Source organism: Malurus melanocephalus, unplaced genomic scaffold (assembly GCF_030028575.1).
Source record: "Malurus melanocephalus ecotype Western Australia unplaced genomic scaffold, MMel_1.1 scaffold_11, whole genome shotgun sequence".
NCBI classification, from domain to species: Eukaryota; Metazoa; Chordata; class Aves; order Passeriformes; family Maluridae; genus Malurus; species Malurus melanocephalus.
Window position 1 is genome coordinate 1,514,167 of NW_026623243.1, and position 21,155 is coordinate 1,535,321.

At 37.5% G+C, this 21,155-nt stretch overlaps 1 protein-coding gene across 1 annotated transcript in view; it reads right to left on the reverse strand.

Moving 5' to 3' along the window:
- The window catches only part of ATP6AP1 (ATPase H+ transporting accessory protein 1), a 42,723-nt gene extending 21,574 nt beyond the window's left edge, over nt 1–21,149 (reverse strand). Inside the window, exons 1-6 of the mRNA XM_057378561.1 lie at nt 20,998–21,149; nt 14,723–14,849; nt 14,554–14,622; nt 9,618–9,811; nt 8,538–8,581; nt 6,292–6,377 (exon numbers count right to left, since the gene is read on the reverse strand). Coding sequence (XP_057234544.1) covers nt 6,292–6,377; nt 8,538–8,581; nt 9,618–9,811; nt 14,554–14,622; nt 14,723–14,849; nt 20,998–21,110 — 633 coding nt within the window. The 5' untranslated portion in view covers nt 21,111–21,149. The remainder of the gene's footprint in view (nt 1–6,291; nt 6,378–8,537; nt 8,582–9,617; nt 9,812–14,553; nt 14,623–14,722; nt 14,850–20,997) is intronic.
- Between the last annotated feature and the right edge of the window lie 6 nt (nt 21,150–21,155).

Sequence of the window (21,155 nt, forward strand, 5' to 3'; positions counted from 1 at the left end):
GTGGTTTTATTTGTTATTTCCCTCTGGAATTTCCCTCACTTTTCCTAGCTGAAATATTTTTAGCTTGCAGTTTCGCTGTATCCTTTGAAGGTGGGGTGGSCAGAAATGCACTATTCCATATGCCCTATTCCACTGGCAGACTGGCACTCAGTAAGGGCTTTGTGAGCTGATTCTTGCTGCTTTGCCCTCCTCCTTTCCAAAGGGTGGATAACACTGCTTGCTATTCATCCTACTGCTGACTGCTGGGATGTTCCAAGAGATCTACCCACGTTTGTACTGTAATCCCTCTTCTGGGAAACAGCAGCCACTCACCACAATGTAATATGCACATTTCAGGTTTCCTTACAAGTAACTTTTCTTCAGACAGGATTGTATCTGTCTTTTTATCACCCAGTAATGCAGTGCTGTGAGTGGTTTCTCCAGCTTCTCAGTACATCAGCAAACTTTGGTACCTTTGGATTTCAGCCCCCTTTCCATACTAATGACTCGCATCAACATCAATCCCCACACAATCCCACTGGCAAATACTCCCCACTGTGAACATGAATCCTTTGTTTCCTAACTTTTAATTTTTTTTATTTCTGCTCACGAATAATTCCACTTTTTTACTTTTTTACTTTAGCAGTCACTTTTACCTGCACATCTTATATCTCTTGGAGAACACTGAATCYACAGTGTATTTTCTTCACAGATCCCCATATTTACGACCTCAGTTTCAACCGTTTTTGTCAATATGGAAGGTGGGTGTCCTGGCTGTATTTCTCCAGACATATGGAGAAGCCCCATGTCACACTTGAAACATCCTGCTCCTCTGGGATGAAGACTAAACTATTTTATAATTTTCATATCTATTATAAAAATTATAACATAAAAATTGTACATTAGAAATCATTATGTCCATTCRGCAGTTTCTTATTTTCGTTTAAACTTAGGTGGATAATATCTGACCTTGGTGATAGGACACTACTAATTTTATTTATTCTGAAATGTCTTCTATTGCTAACTTAGCAGCAAAACGTTTTGAGAATCAATGACCATTGAAAAAGTGTTTGAAGTGAGAACTTCTCTATGTTCTACTACAGCAATGACCAACACATGGGTCATTCCGCTTTACATTGCCTCTCATCTTTCTGAGTTCCTCTTTTTTAATAAATCCAGTTCTCTCTGAAAGGATGCCTGTCTAATGTGCTTTTATTAATATTTCTTTTGTGTCTGTGCACATTATTCCTCTCAATCTCTTTAGGGTGTGCCATGATTTTGCACTAAACTTGCAATTTTTTTTGCACTAAACTTGCAAAAGAATTTCTATTCCTTTGAATTTTCTTTATTGTACAGGACTATGCTTTTTGAAGCATGACTTAATKATTTTTTATAACCTCACCTCTTTCTCTCTGTTAATTGTGACACAGTTTGGGATGTTGCCATGTGGGGAGGAAAAATGCTTTTTTGACATACAATTTGACCTTTTATACACTGTGTTGAAACAGTTTGTCAGGTAAAAACATTTAGCAGAGATCATTGGGCAATTTATCAAATCACATATAGATGGATTATTTTTATTCTTAGGTTAAAGTGATATCACTTGGATGCTGTGTTCAGCCTCAGTCTTCAAAGACTGTTCCTGGAACAGGTCTCTAGAATTCTCAGAATATTTATCTTCGTCTCCTGGAATCCAAAGTTCCTCTAAAATACAATACCAGTCCTTTACAGCTCTATTCTGTCACTCCAACACTTTTTTATGCAGGCATTTTTCCTTCCAGAAAGTGTTTAGCATGCCTACCAATATGTCATATCAATATTCTTGTTTACAATTACACATTCCATCCATTCTATCCTATTTTATCCTTATARCTTAATATCATTCTGCATCATTACATTTATTACCTCTGCTTATATATGACTGTATCTTTTAGAATAATTGTAATTTTTATAGCTGCATTTTACCAATTTTTGKTTTTTTTTCCTAAGACATGATTCATCCTCACCTGTGTCCTTTTCCACCATCCCTCCTCCACCCCAATTTTCTTGGTCTTTAGGTTTAAATGCAAAATAAATACAACTTTCTCATTTGATCTACATGGAACATCTGTTCACAGGTTTCATCTATGCCTTAAAAACTTAGCACCTGAAAATAACAAAACTGTTCAGATCAGATAAAAATAATAGCTTAGTTCCACGCTGCCCTTCATTTAGAAGTTTATAAACATATATATGTATGTAAATATAATATAAAATGTAAGCTAAAGTAAAAATGCTTAAAGCAAACTAATCTTCAATCATGCTGCAGCAAAGTCCAGAGTTACGGTAAAACACTATTTTTCAGTTATTTCTCTGAATTCCCCACTAACACATGGAACAAATCATATAGAATTGCTAACAAGCATCTCTCACATCTTTATCATTCAATTTTGAAACTAGTTTAGATGAACAAACATTTAGCCATGGTGACAACCATCTGTCTTCAACCGGCCTTAAGCAGTTCTTTTGTAATTATTTAAAAATACTCTACCTGTGTTAGAAAAATAATACTCAAATCTGAGTAAGGAAACAATCAAGTGTATATCCTTTACCTACAAGTTTATATTTTATTCTTTATCTACAAGTTTATGTTTTATTACAATGGCATTCATTATGTGGAGACAGAAGAGAACCAAAGGATGAGGAATTCCTTYTGTTTCTTATTTTAGGCTGGGAATACCGATGCTTTATTATACTGTGTCAAACTACAATTGCGCCTTCCAACGTAAAAATACAAGACTAAATGAATAAAGCAATTCCTGTATTCAAGGATGTGAGAGGATATTAAATCTACACCCCAACTCCTGTAAATGGCATTATAAGCATTTTTCTAATGTTTCATTCACGTTATGTGATGTTTGAGTATATTAAATGGTCAAAAGCATTCCRTTAGCCAGAAGCTGTGAAGTCAGTGGGATGGCTGTTGCAGCATTTAGCATCCTCAGAGTGGTAAACTGAATAGTCAACAATACAGAGGGGAGCTGGGTGTAAGTGGGAGATGCAACACAGCAAAATAAGATGCATTTCAAAAAATGCATTAGATAGAAGGCAGAAACAATGAAAATGTAACCTCAAGCACTTGTCAAAGCWGATAAAAACTTTTCATACACTTTCCAGCTGGGGCGCACATCAACAGCACCCGAGGATACCTCCAAGAGACACTTTTTAAGTGTCAAAAGTAACCACTTGTGCAACAGATCTCAGTTTTACTTCTGGCTCAGTAAAGTTCCTATAACTCATACTGCTTGGCTCTGAGCACTRTCAAAGACTCAACACACAGAAACATCAATAGAGCAGACAGCTTGGAGAATGAAGGAGTTCAAAGCTGATGGCAACTGAAGCTCTGAAAATGTGGAGGCAATAGAGAAAGTTTAAACAGCATTTAAACAGCATTTCACAATGCATCTGTACAAAGTGGAGTCAACAAAATGAATATCAGCTGGGATGCAGCCATAAATCTCCTTTTAGCAATGTGTGGTCCCTCAGCATTCAATCTAACAGGGAAAAGATAACAACTATAAAACTGTCTTGCAGTTTCAGAAGAAAACTAGTAAAAATGTTACAGGGACACCTATGAGGRTGGGAAGGATGGGGAACTTGGTGAGATTTATGATTTGAAGTGTATCAGTCTTTAAATCACTACAGCTTTTTTAACCKCTCCAATTGCAACAGCAAGGTAAAATTATGCGTTACAACCATAAGGCAAAAAACTAACCAGAAGGAAGCACAAGTAGATGGGTGACCTTGATCAAACTCCTCAAGAACACAGAAATTCATATATTCATGAGAATTCCTGATGAAAGAGTAGCATAAGGACTGCAGAGGGGTTTGGTTCTCATGAAGAAAAATAAGCTGTCAAAGGATTTTAAAGGGAAGAAAAGTCTTGGCAGGACACTCCTCATATCTTGGGATAAGTTTCTCATTTTTAATGGCAAAAAAATTTGAGAAATGTTAAGTGAGAGTTGTCTGACTATATGTATATGTCAAGATCTAACCTAAGCATGATGACTGCCTTTAAGAGTGTGTTTCATCTCATCCTGCAGCGGTCCCTATAAAACAGGCAGAAGGATAATACCCCAAGAAGTTGTTSATTGTGAAGTGAACCCAAGTTGATGACTTCAGATGTGGAATATAAACTTTACTTGACCAGAATCAGGTGATACAAATCACTCTCTCAGTGTCATCCCAACTCAGCCAAACCTACCAGGCAATRTATTTCAGAACAAGTGTCACAAGGCCCAGTAGTTGCCTCACTGGGGGAAGCCTGCTCCTTTTTGAGATGGTGGGAGGAATCATCAACTGGTTAGTGAAACCATTTCAAGTAGGACACCAAGGGGTGTCCCTTTCAGAGTCTTAATTCTGTCTTCCATCTTCAAATCATAGAATCATAGAATGTCTTAGATTGAAAGGGGCATTAAAGATCATCTATGATCTGTGGGCAGGRACCCCTTCCACCAGACCACCCAGCCTTGCCTTGAACTCTTCCAGGGATGAGGCACGGACCTGCTCCAATCCCTCACCACAGTAAAGAATTTCTTTCTAATATTGAATCTAAACCTTTCAGTTTTAAACCATTCCACTTTGTCCCACAACTACACGTTCTTGTAAAAAGCCCTTCTCCAGCTCTCCTGTAGGCTCCCTTCAGGTACTGGAAGGCCAGCAATTAGTTCACCATGAAGCTTTCTCTTGCCCAGGCTGAACAATGCCAGTTCCCTCAGCCTTTCCTCATAGAAGAGATGCTCTAGCCCTCCAGCCATGCCAAAACTGGAACAGAACAAGAACCAGCTTGAACAAATCTCCAAYAGGCTTTGGGGTACTGAATTTACAATTATGATAGCCCAAAGGCATTTGTGTCTGCACTGACTGAACTTTTTTCCTCACCAAATCTGAAAAGATGGTCATTCATAGGTGACTTCTGCTCAATAATTCACTTTCTGTGAAGCCAATACCAGGCTGGAACTTTTTCCAATATATGCATTTYTCACATTTTCTCAYTTTTTTTTTTCTCTGCTTGAGGCACTGGAAGAACAAATGAATATAACATGGCAATACTATGAAGCCATAGACTGCTCAACAGCAAGGAGGTGGAGCTTTTGAAAGAGAAGCATCTCAAAAACACCAGARGATGTCCTTTTTGGTTTTTTAAGCGTAATACCTAAAGMTAATTTCTTTCATCAGTGAGAAAAAGGTCACTAGTAAATGCAAATCTTCCATAGTGAATGATTACTATAGAGTTTATATAGCRCATTTGAAAATCATTCTCAACGTGATTAAAGCCTTTTACTTCTTATACATATTGATCTTGGCTATCACTGGGGAGTGATCCTGCAACTTCTAGATCATGCACTGTAGTCTTTATCGTTTAAGCAAAGGGAGTTAGTACTTTCACTTATGGTTATAAAACAGTTCATACCTTCCACAGTTCAAGCACAGCCAAAGATATTCAATCCATACCAACAAGAGGTTATATGCAAATATAGAGAATGATGATCCCTCAAAAGTACACTTTGCTTTGCCCTTTCTAGCTCTGTACAGAAACTGATAACCTTGAATGCACTGAAAGTACTTAAAGTTATCATGAGGGGACAAACAATGGCTTTATRTAGCATTGAATTTATAGAATTAAGAAAAGTTTAAATTGCTTATACTTTAAAAGTGTAGAACAACKTAAAATACATTGCTTTAATTATTTAGAGGTGTTTCAGCTACTCAACTTAAGTTACTTTACTTAAGAAAGCCTGTTGAAATATGCATAGATTTAAAATTAAAAGAACTTCTAAAACTGATAAAAAAAAATTCTTCTCTTAATTGCAGTTCTTTCATTAATTAAAAATATTTTTCATTCCAGTTGTTCTAAATGCAATTTTCAGCTAAGAATGCCCATATGCCTTTGATTTCTCACAGCCTTCAGTTAATTAATAACACTCTGTCTATACTAACTAGCCACACTAGGAAGCTTGATAACATTCCACGTAGAATTCACCACAAAACCACTAGAGTTAACTGAAAAAAAATTCTTTCATCATTCTGAAAAATAATTATAAGTTCTACAGACAAAGGCAGATTTATGGTCTCCTAGAACAGTAAAACTTCAATATTTATGTGATATAGCTATCATATATGAAAATTCAGGCAATCATTTCTAGTCAAAACCTCATATAATATAGATTACTTGCCTGTATAATCTTGAAAATCCTCTAGAGAGTTCTTCTGTAAACATTAAGTTGTTGGATGATAAAAATCTGACAGTTCTAGGCATTGAAGATTACTCACCCTTGAAGGTCTCACTGCAGTATAAATTACTGAAAAATGAATCCCTCGCTCCTGCAGATCCATGGTCACTCTCCCAATTATTTTGTCTGTAAATAGGAACATGTATAATTCAACAAACTCTGCAAGCTGAGAAAGCCAAAATCCTACAGTAGTTGAAGAAGCAATGAGCTAGATGTTTATTTAGTATATTCAAGTAATTTAAGTGCTCGTTCCATCTGTAGGTCAATAGGTACAAATGGGATATGACACATTCAGTGCATMAAAAAATACACAATTTCAGTGAGATAATATTAAATGCATACATTTACAACTGTTCAGAAAAAGGGGGGATTTTGAAACTGAAAAGTAWAACCATGGAAAATATACCCAAAGGTTTGAACTTTGGGCAATTAAAAGCAAGAGCAGAAGAAATCACCTGAGAGATGAGAGCACAATGCATATACTGTTACTCAAGTGGCCAGTTAATAAAAAATAATAAAATTTAAGCAGGATTATTCTGAATTTGTGAATTACAAAATACACAAAATACACTGAGAAAGAACACTAAAGACWTGTTTTTTAGTGTGGGAAATTAGATGTGTAATACTGGAAGCAATATTTCTTTTGCCTTCAGTGCATTTAAAGYCTGCTTCTGCACTCCCAAAAGGAGACAGAAAATTTTCCTCTTGATTACATTTGAGGCCAAARGAGAAATATGTGGAATATTTCTGAAAAAGGAAGAAATCAAGTAAGGGAGGCTCTTTCAAAGAGGTCCAAATATACCTCTACAGATGATTCTSCTCTTGTTCTGACACCACAGGCAGTGGCAATAAATACTTACAACTGATAAATGTTTTCAAGCCTCATGCAGAAACATGAGCATCTGCTTTTATGGCGCATAATAGTTGTGAAACACAAACCATTACCAGTAGTGTTATTGGGACTGCTACAGAAACAAGCAAGTGGACTCACATTTACTGTTTCTGTGCCTTCCCACTTCTCATTYATGTACCAGTCTGGTGGATGGATATTTTATAACCTGGACATACAAACTACTCAGATTTCCAGGTTATAAATGAAGAAATTGTGCTTTATTTGCATGTGCTGGAAATAGAGTTTACATTATTATCCTCTTTATTCACTTCTTTTTACTGTAATTATGGCGTCCTGGCTGAGAAAAATGTTTGGCTTTTGTAAGAATGCAAGCACGGTCTTTTCTGCAGGGTTTCAACTGAACTGATTTCCTCATATCAGACAAGAATTCTAGCYATGCAAATTTTCCTTCTAAAAATTATTGCTGAGAGAATCTACCATAAGAAACGTACTTAGGAAAACAATTGTTTAAAAACTACCACCGTAATTATATTAGTCATGGAGATACAAGGCATTATAAAATGTAGGTTTTGTATTCTGGATTCATAGATTTTGGAAATTCTCCTCAGCCAAAGCAAAAATTTGCATAAGAAGAAAATAATACATATAAAAATGCAGAGATTGACTCTGGGTTTTTGTTCATTAAAGCAATCAATAGCTTTCTGAAGTAACATATTATTTGCAATTCCCTTCAGAAAGGAGCTACATGTAACTATAATCTTCAGTGATTTGCAGACTTTATAACTAAATCTCTAATTTAGTGTAGTAAGTTAAAGTCCTGTAAAAAAATGAGATGCCTCTCAGTGCCATTTTTGTGTATGGCATCTGAATTTCAACCAAATGCCAGGCAAGAGGAATTGTTTATACTGTTACATGGAGAGATTCAACTTTAACAAGTAGTGTTGAATAACTGCAAAACCAACAAAAGACTGATGGCATAGGCAAAGGCGGCCAACAGTATTGTTTTATAAAGATTAGAAAAACATTTGCTGTTCATGCAGATACCCTTTAATGAAACCCAGGCCCTGGAAGTGCCAGATGAGTGTGTAACCTTCAGCTGTCAGTGTGCAAGGTGAGATCCAAGGAGGCAGCTCRAGCTGCACAGAGATGCAGGGTGTGTACTCAGAATGAGCACAGGCATGGCTGAAGCAGATGGAAATTATCATTACATTTCAGGTCACAGAGCTGGATCCGTGTGGATTTTGAATCAGACACTTAGTATCCCAACATTAAGACACCCAACAGCTTAGAAATAGTGTAGAAGGGGAGGGGGATAAAAACATGTAAATAGTAATATTACAGTAAAGCCTGGGAATTAGTGAATACAATCTGGTCAAGTGAAAAAACTAKGTTAAATGATCAAATGTTAGTTGTATCTATGTAATATTACTTACCATTTTCAGCCATTGCTTCCAGRGTGGAAATCTCTTTTAAACCACTACAGAAAATGAGGGAGAAAAATAATTAAARATCTTTTCTAGGCAAGAAGAATCAGAATCAAGTGAATCAGAAATGTATGAAGATCCTGACTGATAAAAGGCTTGCTGCCAGTCCCTTTGTTATTCTTTCATCTCCTCTTAATGACCTTTTTTTTTCTGCAATGCCATTAAAAATACAAAGATCCATCTTCAGCTGATTCTTAAACCCCTCAAACTTCATAGGCAGCAGAGAAGTCGTACTGCTGATATTATTTTGATCAGTCTCTGGGAAGCTTGTCATTTATTTGGTGTTGGCCCCTTGTTTAACGTTTSTACAGGAGATCCTTAAAACAGTTATAAAGCCTCTTTTTGTATGTGATGTGACAGCTAAAATTGCATTTCTTTAGGACACTTTTTGATATTTACACCAACACATACAAATGCCCAAGCAACAAGCTGGAAAGAAGAGTAAACAGAAGAAACTGAGAACTCTGCCTTATATTTTCTAAATACACATTCACCTCAAGAAACAGTCTCTTCCCATCTCTGTTAGATCACATTCCCAACAGGGCTGGAAATATGAAGAATTATAGCCCTCCTCTTCCTCCCAGAGTGATGAAAATCAGGCTCTTTATTAGCTTCAGGTTTGTCTGTGTGTTTATTTGCTTGCTTATTTATCCTGCCAGTATTTTTGACCCCTGGAATGCCTTCTAGCAATTAATTCTGCAGGTTAATCATGTGTTGAGTAAAATAATTGAGCCTTTCTGCTAAAAAGTGTGTTGCCATTTAGTTTTATTAGCTGCCCCTTTGTTGTCATATAATGAGGCAGACAAAACAGAAATGCCTGACTGCCTTTCTCAACATAATTCATCTATTACACCTGGTAAGCTCATCAGGGGACTTTGAAAAACACTGAATTGATCCTTGCAAGAGAAACAATTTTGATAGCCTTACAAGCTTCCACTTTTTTTTCTGAATTTCCTGAATGCAACTGACATTTTCAAAAGCTCTAAAAATCATGCACACATGTGGGTCATGTTTGTGATAAGATCCTACCTGGCAAGTGGTTGTAGCTGAACCACCAGTAAGTTTGGGTTAGATGCACTCAGTTCCAGCTGAGAGACATTGAGATTAGTTACATTTGTCAACTTCCAATCTCCTGATTCCTGTAGAATGCTCAGGAGATACCTGGTAGCCTTGCTGTCAACAGCTGGCAAGACTAAAGATGAAGGAAAAGACTGAAGGATTTCCTGTAATAAATTTATGAACAGTTTATTTATTAGCTTAATATATAATTGCTTAATAATTAAACACAACCTTTTTTTAAAGGTATCCTTAATTTAATATTCAAGGTGAGGAACTACAGCAAACAGCATGTGAATTCTCACCAGCCTGATGGTGGCTACAGGCTGCTCTTGAACTTTCTTGCAGCAAGCTTAAAGCACTGTCTGATTTTCCAGACTGATAGAAAAATAACTGCAGAAATTAAAATATAGCAGAAAGCACTGATCTTGTGCACAGGTCTTTAAGTAGCRTTTTTAGCACCTCCTGGAAGGAAGAGATTAAACATTTCATTTTGATTTGTTTACAGATTTGAATTTAGACCTGAAAGTCTACGCAATTCAATTACTTTGTTTTATTTTCAATATTTTAATCCCTTGTCCCACAGCAGCAATCAGAATGGGCAACAGCCACTTCTTACAAGGATATATATTAAGCAGATTACTCACTTTATGTAGAGTAAGATATAAAATGTATCATTACTGAGTAATATCTGAGCTGTGCTCCTAACCAGTGCTGCACTGCCATCTGTCTCAGCTCCCAGCCACTGGTATTTATATATATATATATGCATAAACTGTTTTTCATCTGAAGAGTGGGCACAGCTGGATATCAATCCATGGGCCTCAGGCAGGCAATCCCATCCCATGCCTCTTGTTGGTCCCTCTTGACACTTGGCAATCGTGCACTTCTCTTTATAATACCAATATGTTACTTTACACATTTTAGGATTTCAGCTACCATGCTTGTTCAGAACATGAAAACTCCAAAAGGGGGTGGAGGATGAAGAGGATATTGAGAAACACCTGATTTTGGTTCTGCCAAAGGAAAGCACAGAGTAACTAGGAACAGGAAAGGGACAGGGAGAGAGAGGAAAGGGAGAAGGAAGGAGAAGGGGAAAGTTTAATTTTAACTTTCCAATTATTATCTATCCCACAGAATTTTACACTGTAGTGGTGTCCTTCAAATGCATGCATAGAGCTGTAAGTTATAATTTTAATGAAAACCGATCTGATGTACTTTTACCTGATAAAGTGTGTTGCAGCTACAGGAAGTATGGTTGAACAAACTTCTATATTGTACTCTATAGTGAGAAACATGACTCCTGATTTATTTTTTTTCTGAGGGTTACAGACAGATCCAAGGAACTGCAGAGAGGAAAACCTGAAGTCCAGCAACAGGAGGAAGCATTCCAAAGAACAGAATACAGACTATAACGAGGAAGGACTGTACCAGGGAAAGCCTGATGTGCCTTGCAAAAAAGTTCTGCCTCACAATTCTGCTGAAAGTCTCGGAAGGAGCCAACAGGCATGCACTCCAGGAAACTCCAGCTGGTGCAGCCTTACATGGACACACAAAAGGCATTCAGCAGAGTCTTGAAGCAAGGACTGCTAAGGAAACTAAACTGCTTTGGTGAGAGAGAGGCAGCCTTCACATCAAGGTAGTAAAGAATAGGTAAAGATGTAGCAAGAAAAGGGGTATAAAAAGGATCTGTTCTGTTCCATATGCTCCTAAACTATCTGATAAAAAGATAAATATTGAGCTAATGAAACTTGCTCATTATGCCAAATTACCCAAGTTAGTAAAGGCAAGGGCTGACTGATGAACCCCAGAAGCAGCTTCTGGTGCAACCTCTTGGGCAACTGAGTAACTCATAAGATTCAATGTAAATGGATTGTAGCACAATACAAGGTGAAAGGAAAACAAACCTAATTTTACATACACAACAATAGGTAATAGATTCAATACTGAGTGTTACCCTTCAGGAATGAAATCTTGAGTCTTACAACAGCTCTTAGCAAATGGTATTTCAGAGGGTGATAGTGATGAAAAAAATCAAATATTAGTAATATTTTAGAAAAGGCTAGAGAAGAAAACATAATCATGTCACTRAATATCTATGGTGAACTTTGATCTTGATTATTATGCAGTTCTGTGCACATTCTCTTGTCAAAAAATAATATAATCAAAATAAAAGAAATAAAGACAATCAAAACTTTATTAGAATCTCTGTATCACACATGACTAAATGGTACTGCTCAGTCTATGACCATTGAGTGAGGATGGGATGGAGTTATCAGACTACAAATGGCAATGACTTACAGTCCTAATTATGTAGCTGCACAGCTGGCCACTAATTGGAGTGTGTTAACATATACTGCAGTTGTAAGGAGCTGAGCATYGTCTGGGGAAAGCCAAAGCTAATATTAAAGAAAAATAGTTTGTAGGATAGGTGACTGCTTGACAAAGAAGTTCCCCAAATGCTAATCTTTGTATTTTATTATTTAATTTAGAAGCTGTTTGAAAGTTCAAGATAAGTGATCTGCCTATAAGTTTCCTTCTGCATTAACTGGAAATAGAATTCTTTTATTGCATGCAAACCCATTGATACCAAAAGTTCCAAACAGCTGCTAATGCAGTAGAACAAATCTAATATCTGCAAATCTTTCTGGGCTTTACAAGCCTATAACTCTTTTTCAAATAACACTTTCTTCTTGTAGTACACATGCTGCTACAAGCACACATATATTCCAAATGMAATCTCCAGTTTAGGTTTATGAATAAGTTTGAATTTCTGAAGTTCATGAGGAGGATGCTTGAGAACAATGGAACATTTATTAAAGCATCTTTAATCACTTGTATAATACAGACTGTGAGGATAAAAAACTCGTGATTATGCAACATCAAAGATTCTAATTTCCCCAGTGAGAAAATTCAGACCTGACCTTCACTTTGTTCTGTGTTGTATGAATATTATTGCAATCTTTCATAGCATGATTAAGAATCAATTTCTTACCCAAAGCATCTCAAGTTCAACTAATATGATAGCAACTAGGCAAATTTTTGTAGACTGTCACATCCAAGATGGATGATTATAAAGATCCTTTTCTGCCCTTAAAAAGTAAACTCTATTCAATAGATATCGACAAAACTCTCTCTGTGGGCATCTAGGTAAAAAAAAAATACGTAATTTATAGATCTCATTTTCTTTCACTCATGTTACAGCACCTCACCTCCATCAAACTACACTAGAAAAGCATTAAGATTGCCAAGTCCAATGAAACAAAGGTAGGAAGTGCTGGAGTTAAGGTGARCAATTTTTAAAAAGAAACTTTCCAGTTTTAAGGAAGCCGTAATAAGGAAAAATTTCTCATCTCCAGAGGGAACAGAGGCAAGGTCAGAAAGCAAACAGTTGCTGACATTTATTCAGATTGTTAAAAACTTGGTTATAAATCTTTGATCTGCCAGATGCACACCAAAGATTTACTGAAACATGACCTTTTGTTTAGCTGAGGACTTCCTCACAGCACTCAGTAGGTCCCCAATCCCCCTGTGCACCATCTAATTCCAAAACCCGTCAGTCTCTGGTCTCATCTTTAAACTTTAAAGCCTTTAATCTCTGTCTACAGTGCTGATGGAGCCCTGATTACAAGGCAAAAGAAGAATGTTTTTAATACTTTAATATCCCTCCTCTTAAACATCCAGGGTCTACTTAAACAAGAACACCACATTATTAGGAATTTGCAATGTCATGCATTGCAGTGCATTTCAAACAGCTTCTGAAATCAAACCAGTTTTGCAGTCAGGCAGCAACAAAAATCTGCTCCAGACACAGCCTTGCAGAGATGTTAAACCCTGAGAAGAAAAGGCACAGCAGAGAAGAGCTGGTGCCTCTGCCTGCAGACACAATCACTGATCCACACAGGATAGATGATTATGACTCCCATTCATTCCTCAGAAAACCCATGTAAATACTTTGACTAGTTGTTCTGTTCCAGCATCAGTGTTAAAATGCTGTTATATGACAAATAGATGAATATCCCCAGTTCCAGTGATACAAGGAAGATGTGAAGTTCTCAGTATAGATGTAGAGACAGGTAATACGTGAATATTTATGTATTTAATTACATATAGTGCTTGCTGTGTGCTGCTTGGGATTTTACATTTCCTTGTGTGCTCTGGTGCCATTTACATTACTAACAGCTCTRTTATCCTGCACTGCCTCCAGGAATGTCTTCATGTCTTTATGACTTTCACAAGTGAACATTTCGTCTAATTACATTTCAATAAACTGTCATGTAAGTACAACCATAGATGCTGTGCACAAAATCCATACACGTTCTCAGTGAGGACAGAATTTGAAGCTGTTGACAGATTCAGGAGGATTCCATCTTAAATTCTGTGCCTAGAGTTTATATGAAATTATTCAACTAGCATTATTTTTTCCATTAACATTAAGGCAATATAGAATCTAGTGATATATTAACTTAATTAAAATATAAACCAGTTAACTCCCCAACTGAGCTTCAATTTCTGTAAAAACTAAATAGGTTTTAAATTCTGAAAATCAATTATTGGTTCCTATAACTTCTGTTCTTCTCATGGCTTTAAAACAGAATTTTTGGGTGTTGGTTTTGAAGTTTATATTGCTTTTTAYAATAGAAAAATGTAGCATATTTAGTTGGAATATGAATTGTGAAAACGCAGTTTTTAAAAATATAATAGCTAGAAAAGACATATCTGCAAACTCAGTTGATTTCCTTTAACACATCTGCTTAAACTGGAATAATCCCAAGAATTTAAACAGGAAAACTTCTGCAACTCAGTTCCATTTTCCCAATTACTGTCTGTTTGCACCTTTCTTGCATCTTTCTTTTTCTTTTTAGTTTTAAATACTGCAGAGGAAGAAACATAAGAGATGAATACTTGCCTGAACATTTTGAAATGGATTCTTGTTGCCATAGGATTCACTGAGGTATGTGAAATCATCTACGCTAAGCTGGAAAACAAAGAGAGTAGGCTGGTGAGAAGGAGCCATGGCATCTCATTTAAGTACAGACTTGTGCTCAGTACTGGTGAGAAAAAAAATTTTTACATACCCTATCTTGCAGGAACAAGACGAGGTTTCTGGAATTCTGGGTAAAAAGAGGTTGCAAGAGTTCCCTCAGCTCCTGTGCTGAGACCACATGTCCTTCGTGCAGAGCAGTGTCTGGATTCCACTGTGATCTACAAAGGAATAATTTCTTTTTCTGTAAAATTTGCTGCTAGTGAGGACACCTCTTCTTTCTTTCAATAGGCAGTGGCAGGTAATGAAATCACCACCTTTAAGATCAACTTTGCAGTTCAGTTTACTTTCATTCTACTGAAGGGAAAAAGAACTTGCCCATTTATGCCTATATCACATTTTGTTTCAGCAGGAAGGAACAGGGGTAATATCTCCATTTTCTTGTTCATGTACGACAGCAGAGCTGCATTCTTCAAAAATAAGTTACCTACTACGTGCGATGAAGAAGATGCCAAAACCCTTCAGAGAGAATTCCCAGAGGGCATCCCAACTCCCAAAACACTTTGCAGTGCTGGCAGATGGAGGTCGAGAGGAGTAGAACTCAGACTAGAACACAAGTTGTCACAAACTTGTACTTTTTATAAAACTTTTGTTAAGTAGAAGTGTCTTTTCAATGTTATTCTAAACAAGTTCTCTCCTAAAGTTTTCACAATGAAGGAACCATTCTACAGAAGCAGCTCAGAAAAKCTGCCTTTCCAGCAGCAGGAGCTCTTCTGAGTGGAATGACTGAGGACACCCAGATTACAACACTTTTGCCAACCTGGACAGAGAAATAACTCATCTATTTTGTTTTGTTGTTACAGAAAATGGTTATGGGCAAAACAAGAGGTGGCATGACTCTTTCAACACCTGACTGGGATTTTAACAGTATGCAACACAGGGCTATAGTTTTATGAACATTTTTGTCCTAAATGCTTTGACTAAGAAAAATTGTGTGCAGAAAACCCTGATCTTGAGGCATAATCTCCCACCTTTACACATCAACTGCTAAAGCCTGAGAAAACAGGTATTCCAGACACTCTAACTGGTTCTAATTACAAAGAGTCAAATCTGGGGAATTGCTGCGTGCTCTAGCATCAGCTATTATATGATCGCAATTTGATGAAGTTGAGATGCAGATCACATTTTCTAACTCAAAGCAATTTGCAAATGACCCTTGCACAGCAATTTTTTTTGAATGAGAACAACATTTGCAGTCCCTTAAGATGGAGGCAGAACAGRGTTAATGAACACATAGGTGGGGTTCAATGTTGTTTTGTGGATAAGGAAAATCTATACTGCACTCCAAGTCTTCCCTATAATTCCAGTGAAGATTGCTGTAAGTGAACTAGAAAACTCAAATTGCACCCATGGCAGAGACAAAACCAGTACAGCCCTGAAGCACTGATGATACCTATCTCACTTCAGACTCTGGGGTCTGGGAAAGTGTTAGAGCAAACTCTGTATTTGGAAGATTCCTTCAGGGCAATGTGCTGCAGACGTGAAAATTAAATTCTAGTAGATCTTTTTCCTGTCACTTTTCAAGCTTTAAAATTAAATCTTGCTGAGATGAAGGAAATGTTTCTTTATTGGTTGAAATTATCTGATATTTTCTTAGTTTTACTCAGCATCTTTGCTTTGTTAATTTATGCTTGGGAATCCACATTAACTTATATTTATGAACATAAACAACTTAGARATTGCAATAGGCAAGCTTCAATTTTTCAGAGAAGTCAAACCTCACAATTAAAAAGAAATTAAGTATAATCTTTAAAATCAATAAATTTGAAAGCACAAAAAGTACCAATGATTGTGAATGACTCTTCAGGAACTGACTTTCATGCTGACTTTGTGCCTTATATGGCCACACCAAAACACTAATGATTGTAAAGGAAAAGCAGCTAGATTAAATTAAGAGATGATTAAAAATGGCTTCTGTGAAAGAAAATGACACTGAGTATCTTGCTATACTTATTTTTWAAATAACTAAATAAATCCATTTCATACCTAATATTAGAAAAAAAAATGAAGCTTTTGAGAGCTTTGGGGACTTGCAATTAAGAAAAAAAGTTAACAGAAAGCACATCAAAGAAAACTAAATTATTTGCAGCGTCACAATAGTAAAGGCTTTTTTTGTGAACTCAAAACCTCAGAAGTTTAATGATCCTCTTTTAAAGCATACTTGCTTCTAAGAAATTCCCTGATCCTTGAAGCAGCTCTTGCTAGCTGTCTAACCTTGAAAACACCTTCCGTGACACTTTTTAACTTTCAGTCAACTTTAGTAACTTCATCATCATAAAAAAAAATCTGCATCAGYTAGTTAATAATTTTATTACAATGTAGCATTTGCCTAATACTTATATTCACAATATTAAGTGTGCATTTATTTTGCTTCTTTTAAACAGTTTGCTGAGCACTATGCATGGCCATAGCAAATGCTGCATCCTTCACGGAGGATTGCTGTCTGCTCGGTGCACAACACTCTCAGTGTGGTTCAGACAGGGAACAGAATCATTGAAACAAGCTGGAAAACACCTCTAAAGTCATCAACTCCAGCGTCAGTCCAGCAGTGCCACGTCCACCCCTAAACCATGTGCCCAAGTGCCATATCCACGTGTTTTGGGAATATTCCCCGTGACGGTSACTCAGCCACTTCCCTGTTCAATGCCTGACCATGCTGGCGGTGAAGAATTTTTTCCCAATATCCAACTCCAACTTCCCCTGGTGCAACTGGATACTGTTTCCTCTTATTCTATCCCTTGCTAGCTGTGAGAAGAAACCATCCCCCACCGGGCTACAATCTCCTTTCCAGCAGCTGTAGAGAGMARTGAGGTCTCCCCTGAGCCTTTTGCCCAGGCTGAGCACCCCCAGCCCCTCAGGCACTGCTCGCAAGCCCTGTGCTCCAGCCCCATCAGGATGTTTCACTGGTGCTTTCTCAGGATGTTTCACTGGTGCTTGCTGTGAGCTGCAGGGTGACACAGAGCTCTGTGAGCGCCACAGGTCACGGATACACCGAGGATGTGAGGATGTGCATCAGCGAGCGCAATCAGCCAGGACACCCCAGTGAACTCCTGCCCTCGGTAACAGATCCCCCGTGTCACACCGGCACTCGGCTGACACATGGATCGCTGTGAGCCATTGCTCACACAGGATGCTGTTCCAAGGAGGCACAGCCCGGCACAGTCACCTCATCCACACGCCAAGAGTGTCACACTGCCCACAGCAAAGCCACCGGGGCTCACAGTGACCAACATCTCTGCTAATGGATGCRCTCTAATGTGTGTGCAGGAGCACGAAAGCTCAAGGAAACTTAGGGAAGCTTTAAGTTTGAGGAAACTTAAAACTCAGCTGCTCTCTTTCCTCCAATAGTCAAACAATGCGCTAAAGAAACTGAGGAAAGCAAGCTTAGCTTGTTATCCTGCTTCTTGTACCTCACTGCTCTGACATGACAACTCTAAGCATACAGACTCTTCCCTGAACATTATTCTTTCTGGAATTTGAGAAATTATGTTTGATGGAAGCAAAGATTTCAAGATTGCCTGTATCTGGACCCACCAGAAGGGTGAGATAACAAGAATTCTATCACTCTAACTTGTGAGCTTACATTTTTGCTTTGTAACTGGCTCCAGAACTCTTTCCTACAAGTTATTCTTGTCAGTTGTCTCTTTCAGTCACCTTATGATTACCATCTAAGAAATCATCTTTTCCCTGGCACAACACAAGTAAACTGGCATTCATGCTGGCACATAGCATCTCCATGGGCATCCAATAAAGTTAGAGCTGAATAAAATTTTCCCTTTTATGTTCACCTTCTTTCAGCAGATATTTCAGTAAATTCCTTGTAGTTTTGAAACAGTGCAAATGTACTAATGGGCAATAACGCCTTTTCAAAGTCACTTATAATCTAGGTTTGCCAGAAAAGGATTATTTCCCTATATAAGCATAGCATAAAAAAGAGAAAATAATGTATTTCAATGACTGTAGGCAAAAATCATTCCTAAAACAAACATATGAGGGGGCAATCACAAAAGCTAATTTTAATGAATTCATTCCCTCAAACTCCTTCTCCTTATCTGTGAAGGGAAAGAAATTATTTTGAATATTGGTTCAAAATGGCTAAATCAAATTTCTTCTGCATATCATATGCATGAAAAGCCTCTCAATCTTACCCGCTTCAAAAAAGAAAAAAAACCTAGGAATATTATTTTAAAGGCTGATCTAAAATARAGGTCACATTTTCAGGCCAAAGTTATCTGAAGAATATCCAGTGATACAATCTTTTGTGAAAAGCAGAATACTGTGGCATACTGAGTTACTCCCTAGCTGAATGGAGAAAGATTGTTGTTTTTAAAAAAAACACTTTTCTCTAAGTCGGGATCTCCATTTTTCTTCCTAGAGGAAAGAGGTATTTGATTTACTAATGTCTCTGTAAGAACTGAGATCACACTTCACTTTGCTTTGTGCACTGCATGTGCTCSTCAGCTGCAGGTTTCATCTCTATCTACATCTAACATTATCTTTAATAGCATGATCACAGTACAGTAGTAATGTATAAAAAAGACTTTAAAGTGTTACATTCTCTAATACTGCTGTCCTGAGATATGGCTTGGCAAACCCTGCCTAGTTCTAAATTATGACAAAATGTAGTATCTTTCAACTATTCAGTTTCATATCCTAACAGATAACCTGGAAAAAGGTAGTAGTTCAGCAAATTGCAACTTCTGTTGATTAATGAATCGCTAAACTTTTAAACTGGTGGAATATGTTTCTACGAAGGGAATAGAAATAGATTGGTAATTGCTGCAATTCTGTAGTTAACTTCCCTAAGACTCTTAATAGTAGTTTCCAAATTTCATAGGCCTGTAGATCACACACTGCAAGCCTTGCATCACTGTGGAGTACTGAGATGTAGAGCACCAAGTTAAGGGTTAGAAACCAAAAGTTGCTGTTAGTGTTATTTTATTTCATAAAATAACAAAAAACTTCATTTCAGTTGCTTCATTAACCTTCACCAGAATTAATCTTGACTCACAAGAACTTCTCCTTTCAAAATGCAAAAGTCATGGTAGGAGGAACACTTCTTCCACAAAAGGTTCTGTTCCTGCAAACATGAAACTGACTCACCCCATCCACTGTCCTGATTTTCTTGGTCTAGGTTTGTATAGACCAGAACAGTCTGCAGTAGMACAAGCTGCTAATTGCATCTTGATGGAAAGTTTGTTTTCATGACCATATGGGATTAAGTGATTGTTTATACTGACAACAGGTGTGTGTTTTTTACACAAACCAGGAAGTAGGACAAAGGAATCCATGAGCTTTTCTTAGATGCTTAGAATCCCTTTTAACCTAAGAACAGCTTCCCAACATTTACTTTGGTYTTAAATACAGGAGTTAATACTCATATGAGTGCCTGTCTTATATAGTGGCGAATCACTAAGTATTTTGAATATAAAATGACTTGACATTGACACATCCTCTATTTTTTTTAGGGGGATAAAAATAAGTCAAAGCTAAAAAGTCAAAGCTAAAAAAGCAAACCTTTTCCAAACTTGTGGATTTTTATATGCATACTTTGAGATTTTGGAAATGCCTAGAAGATGAGTAAACATTTGGCAAAGGTGTTAAATAAGTGACCCACACTTTTCTGAAAACTTTACATATCCAGTATCCACCTCAAGCTACTGCATCCACCTGAACCTGCCATACTTCTGGAAATAATAGTACAAAATCCTTAAAGTGGGCATGAATAAAATTCCTGGATGGAAACAAAGAGGTCTGTACGCGGTTCTTTCATGACAGCTTTGAAGTCTTATTTCATAAGTATATGCAAACTCCTGAATTTCATGTGTCCCTGGATCTGTCATGACTCTGCAGTTGTTTCTAACAACCGATGCATAAACATACAGCAGTGTATTTAAGAACATGTGTTAAAAAGAACAGTGAAAAGTCAGGGTTCAGAAGTTAGGAAATACAAGGATTCAGAAACTGCCCCACACTTTTTGGTCAGCTCCTTTTTGTGTCACTGCCTCATGGTGTGGTCACGACATGTATAACAGTGGAGATCAAAGATGTCTTGGGGTGAATAAAGCCCATCTACTTCAGATCTTTAGTTTATGGAGTTTATTTACTTCCTTCTGTTCAGCTTAGAACACTAAGATTATAAATTAAAGTGTGTAAAAACATCTGTTGGATTGTTTGACGGCCAAAGCGCAAATTTATTCAATGGATAAGTTTATCGCCCAGAGCTGATTTCCATAATCGATGTAGCAATGTATTCTGTGTGCACACACAGAGCAGCAGCACAAGCAGGGCTTTTATTCGGTTTCTTACCTCTGAGTTGACCAGAGCAGCATCGGCACATGATCCGCCGCCAGCGAGGTTTGGAGCAGCGCGGCGAGGGCGGCCAGCAGCAGGGCTGGAGCAGCAGGGCAGAGGCGAGCCATGGCTCCGGGCGAGCGCACACGGAACTGAGCTGGCCAGCGGCGAGG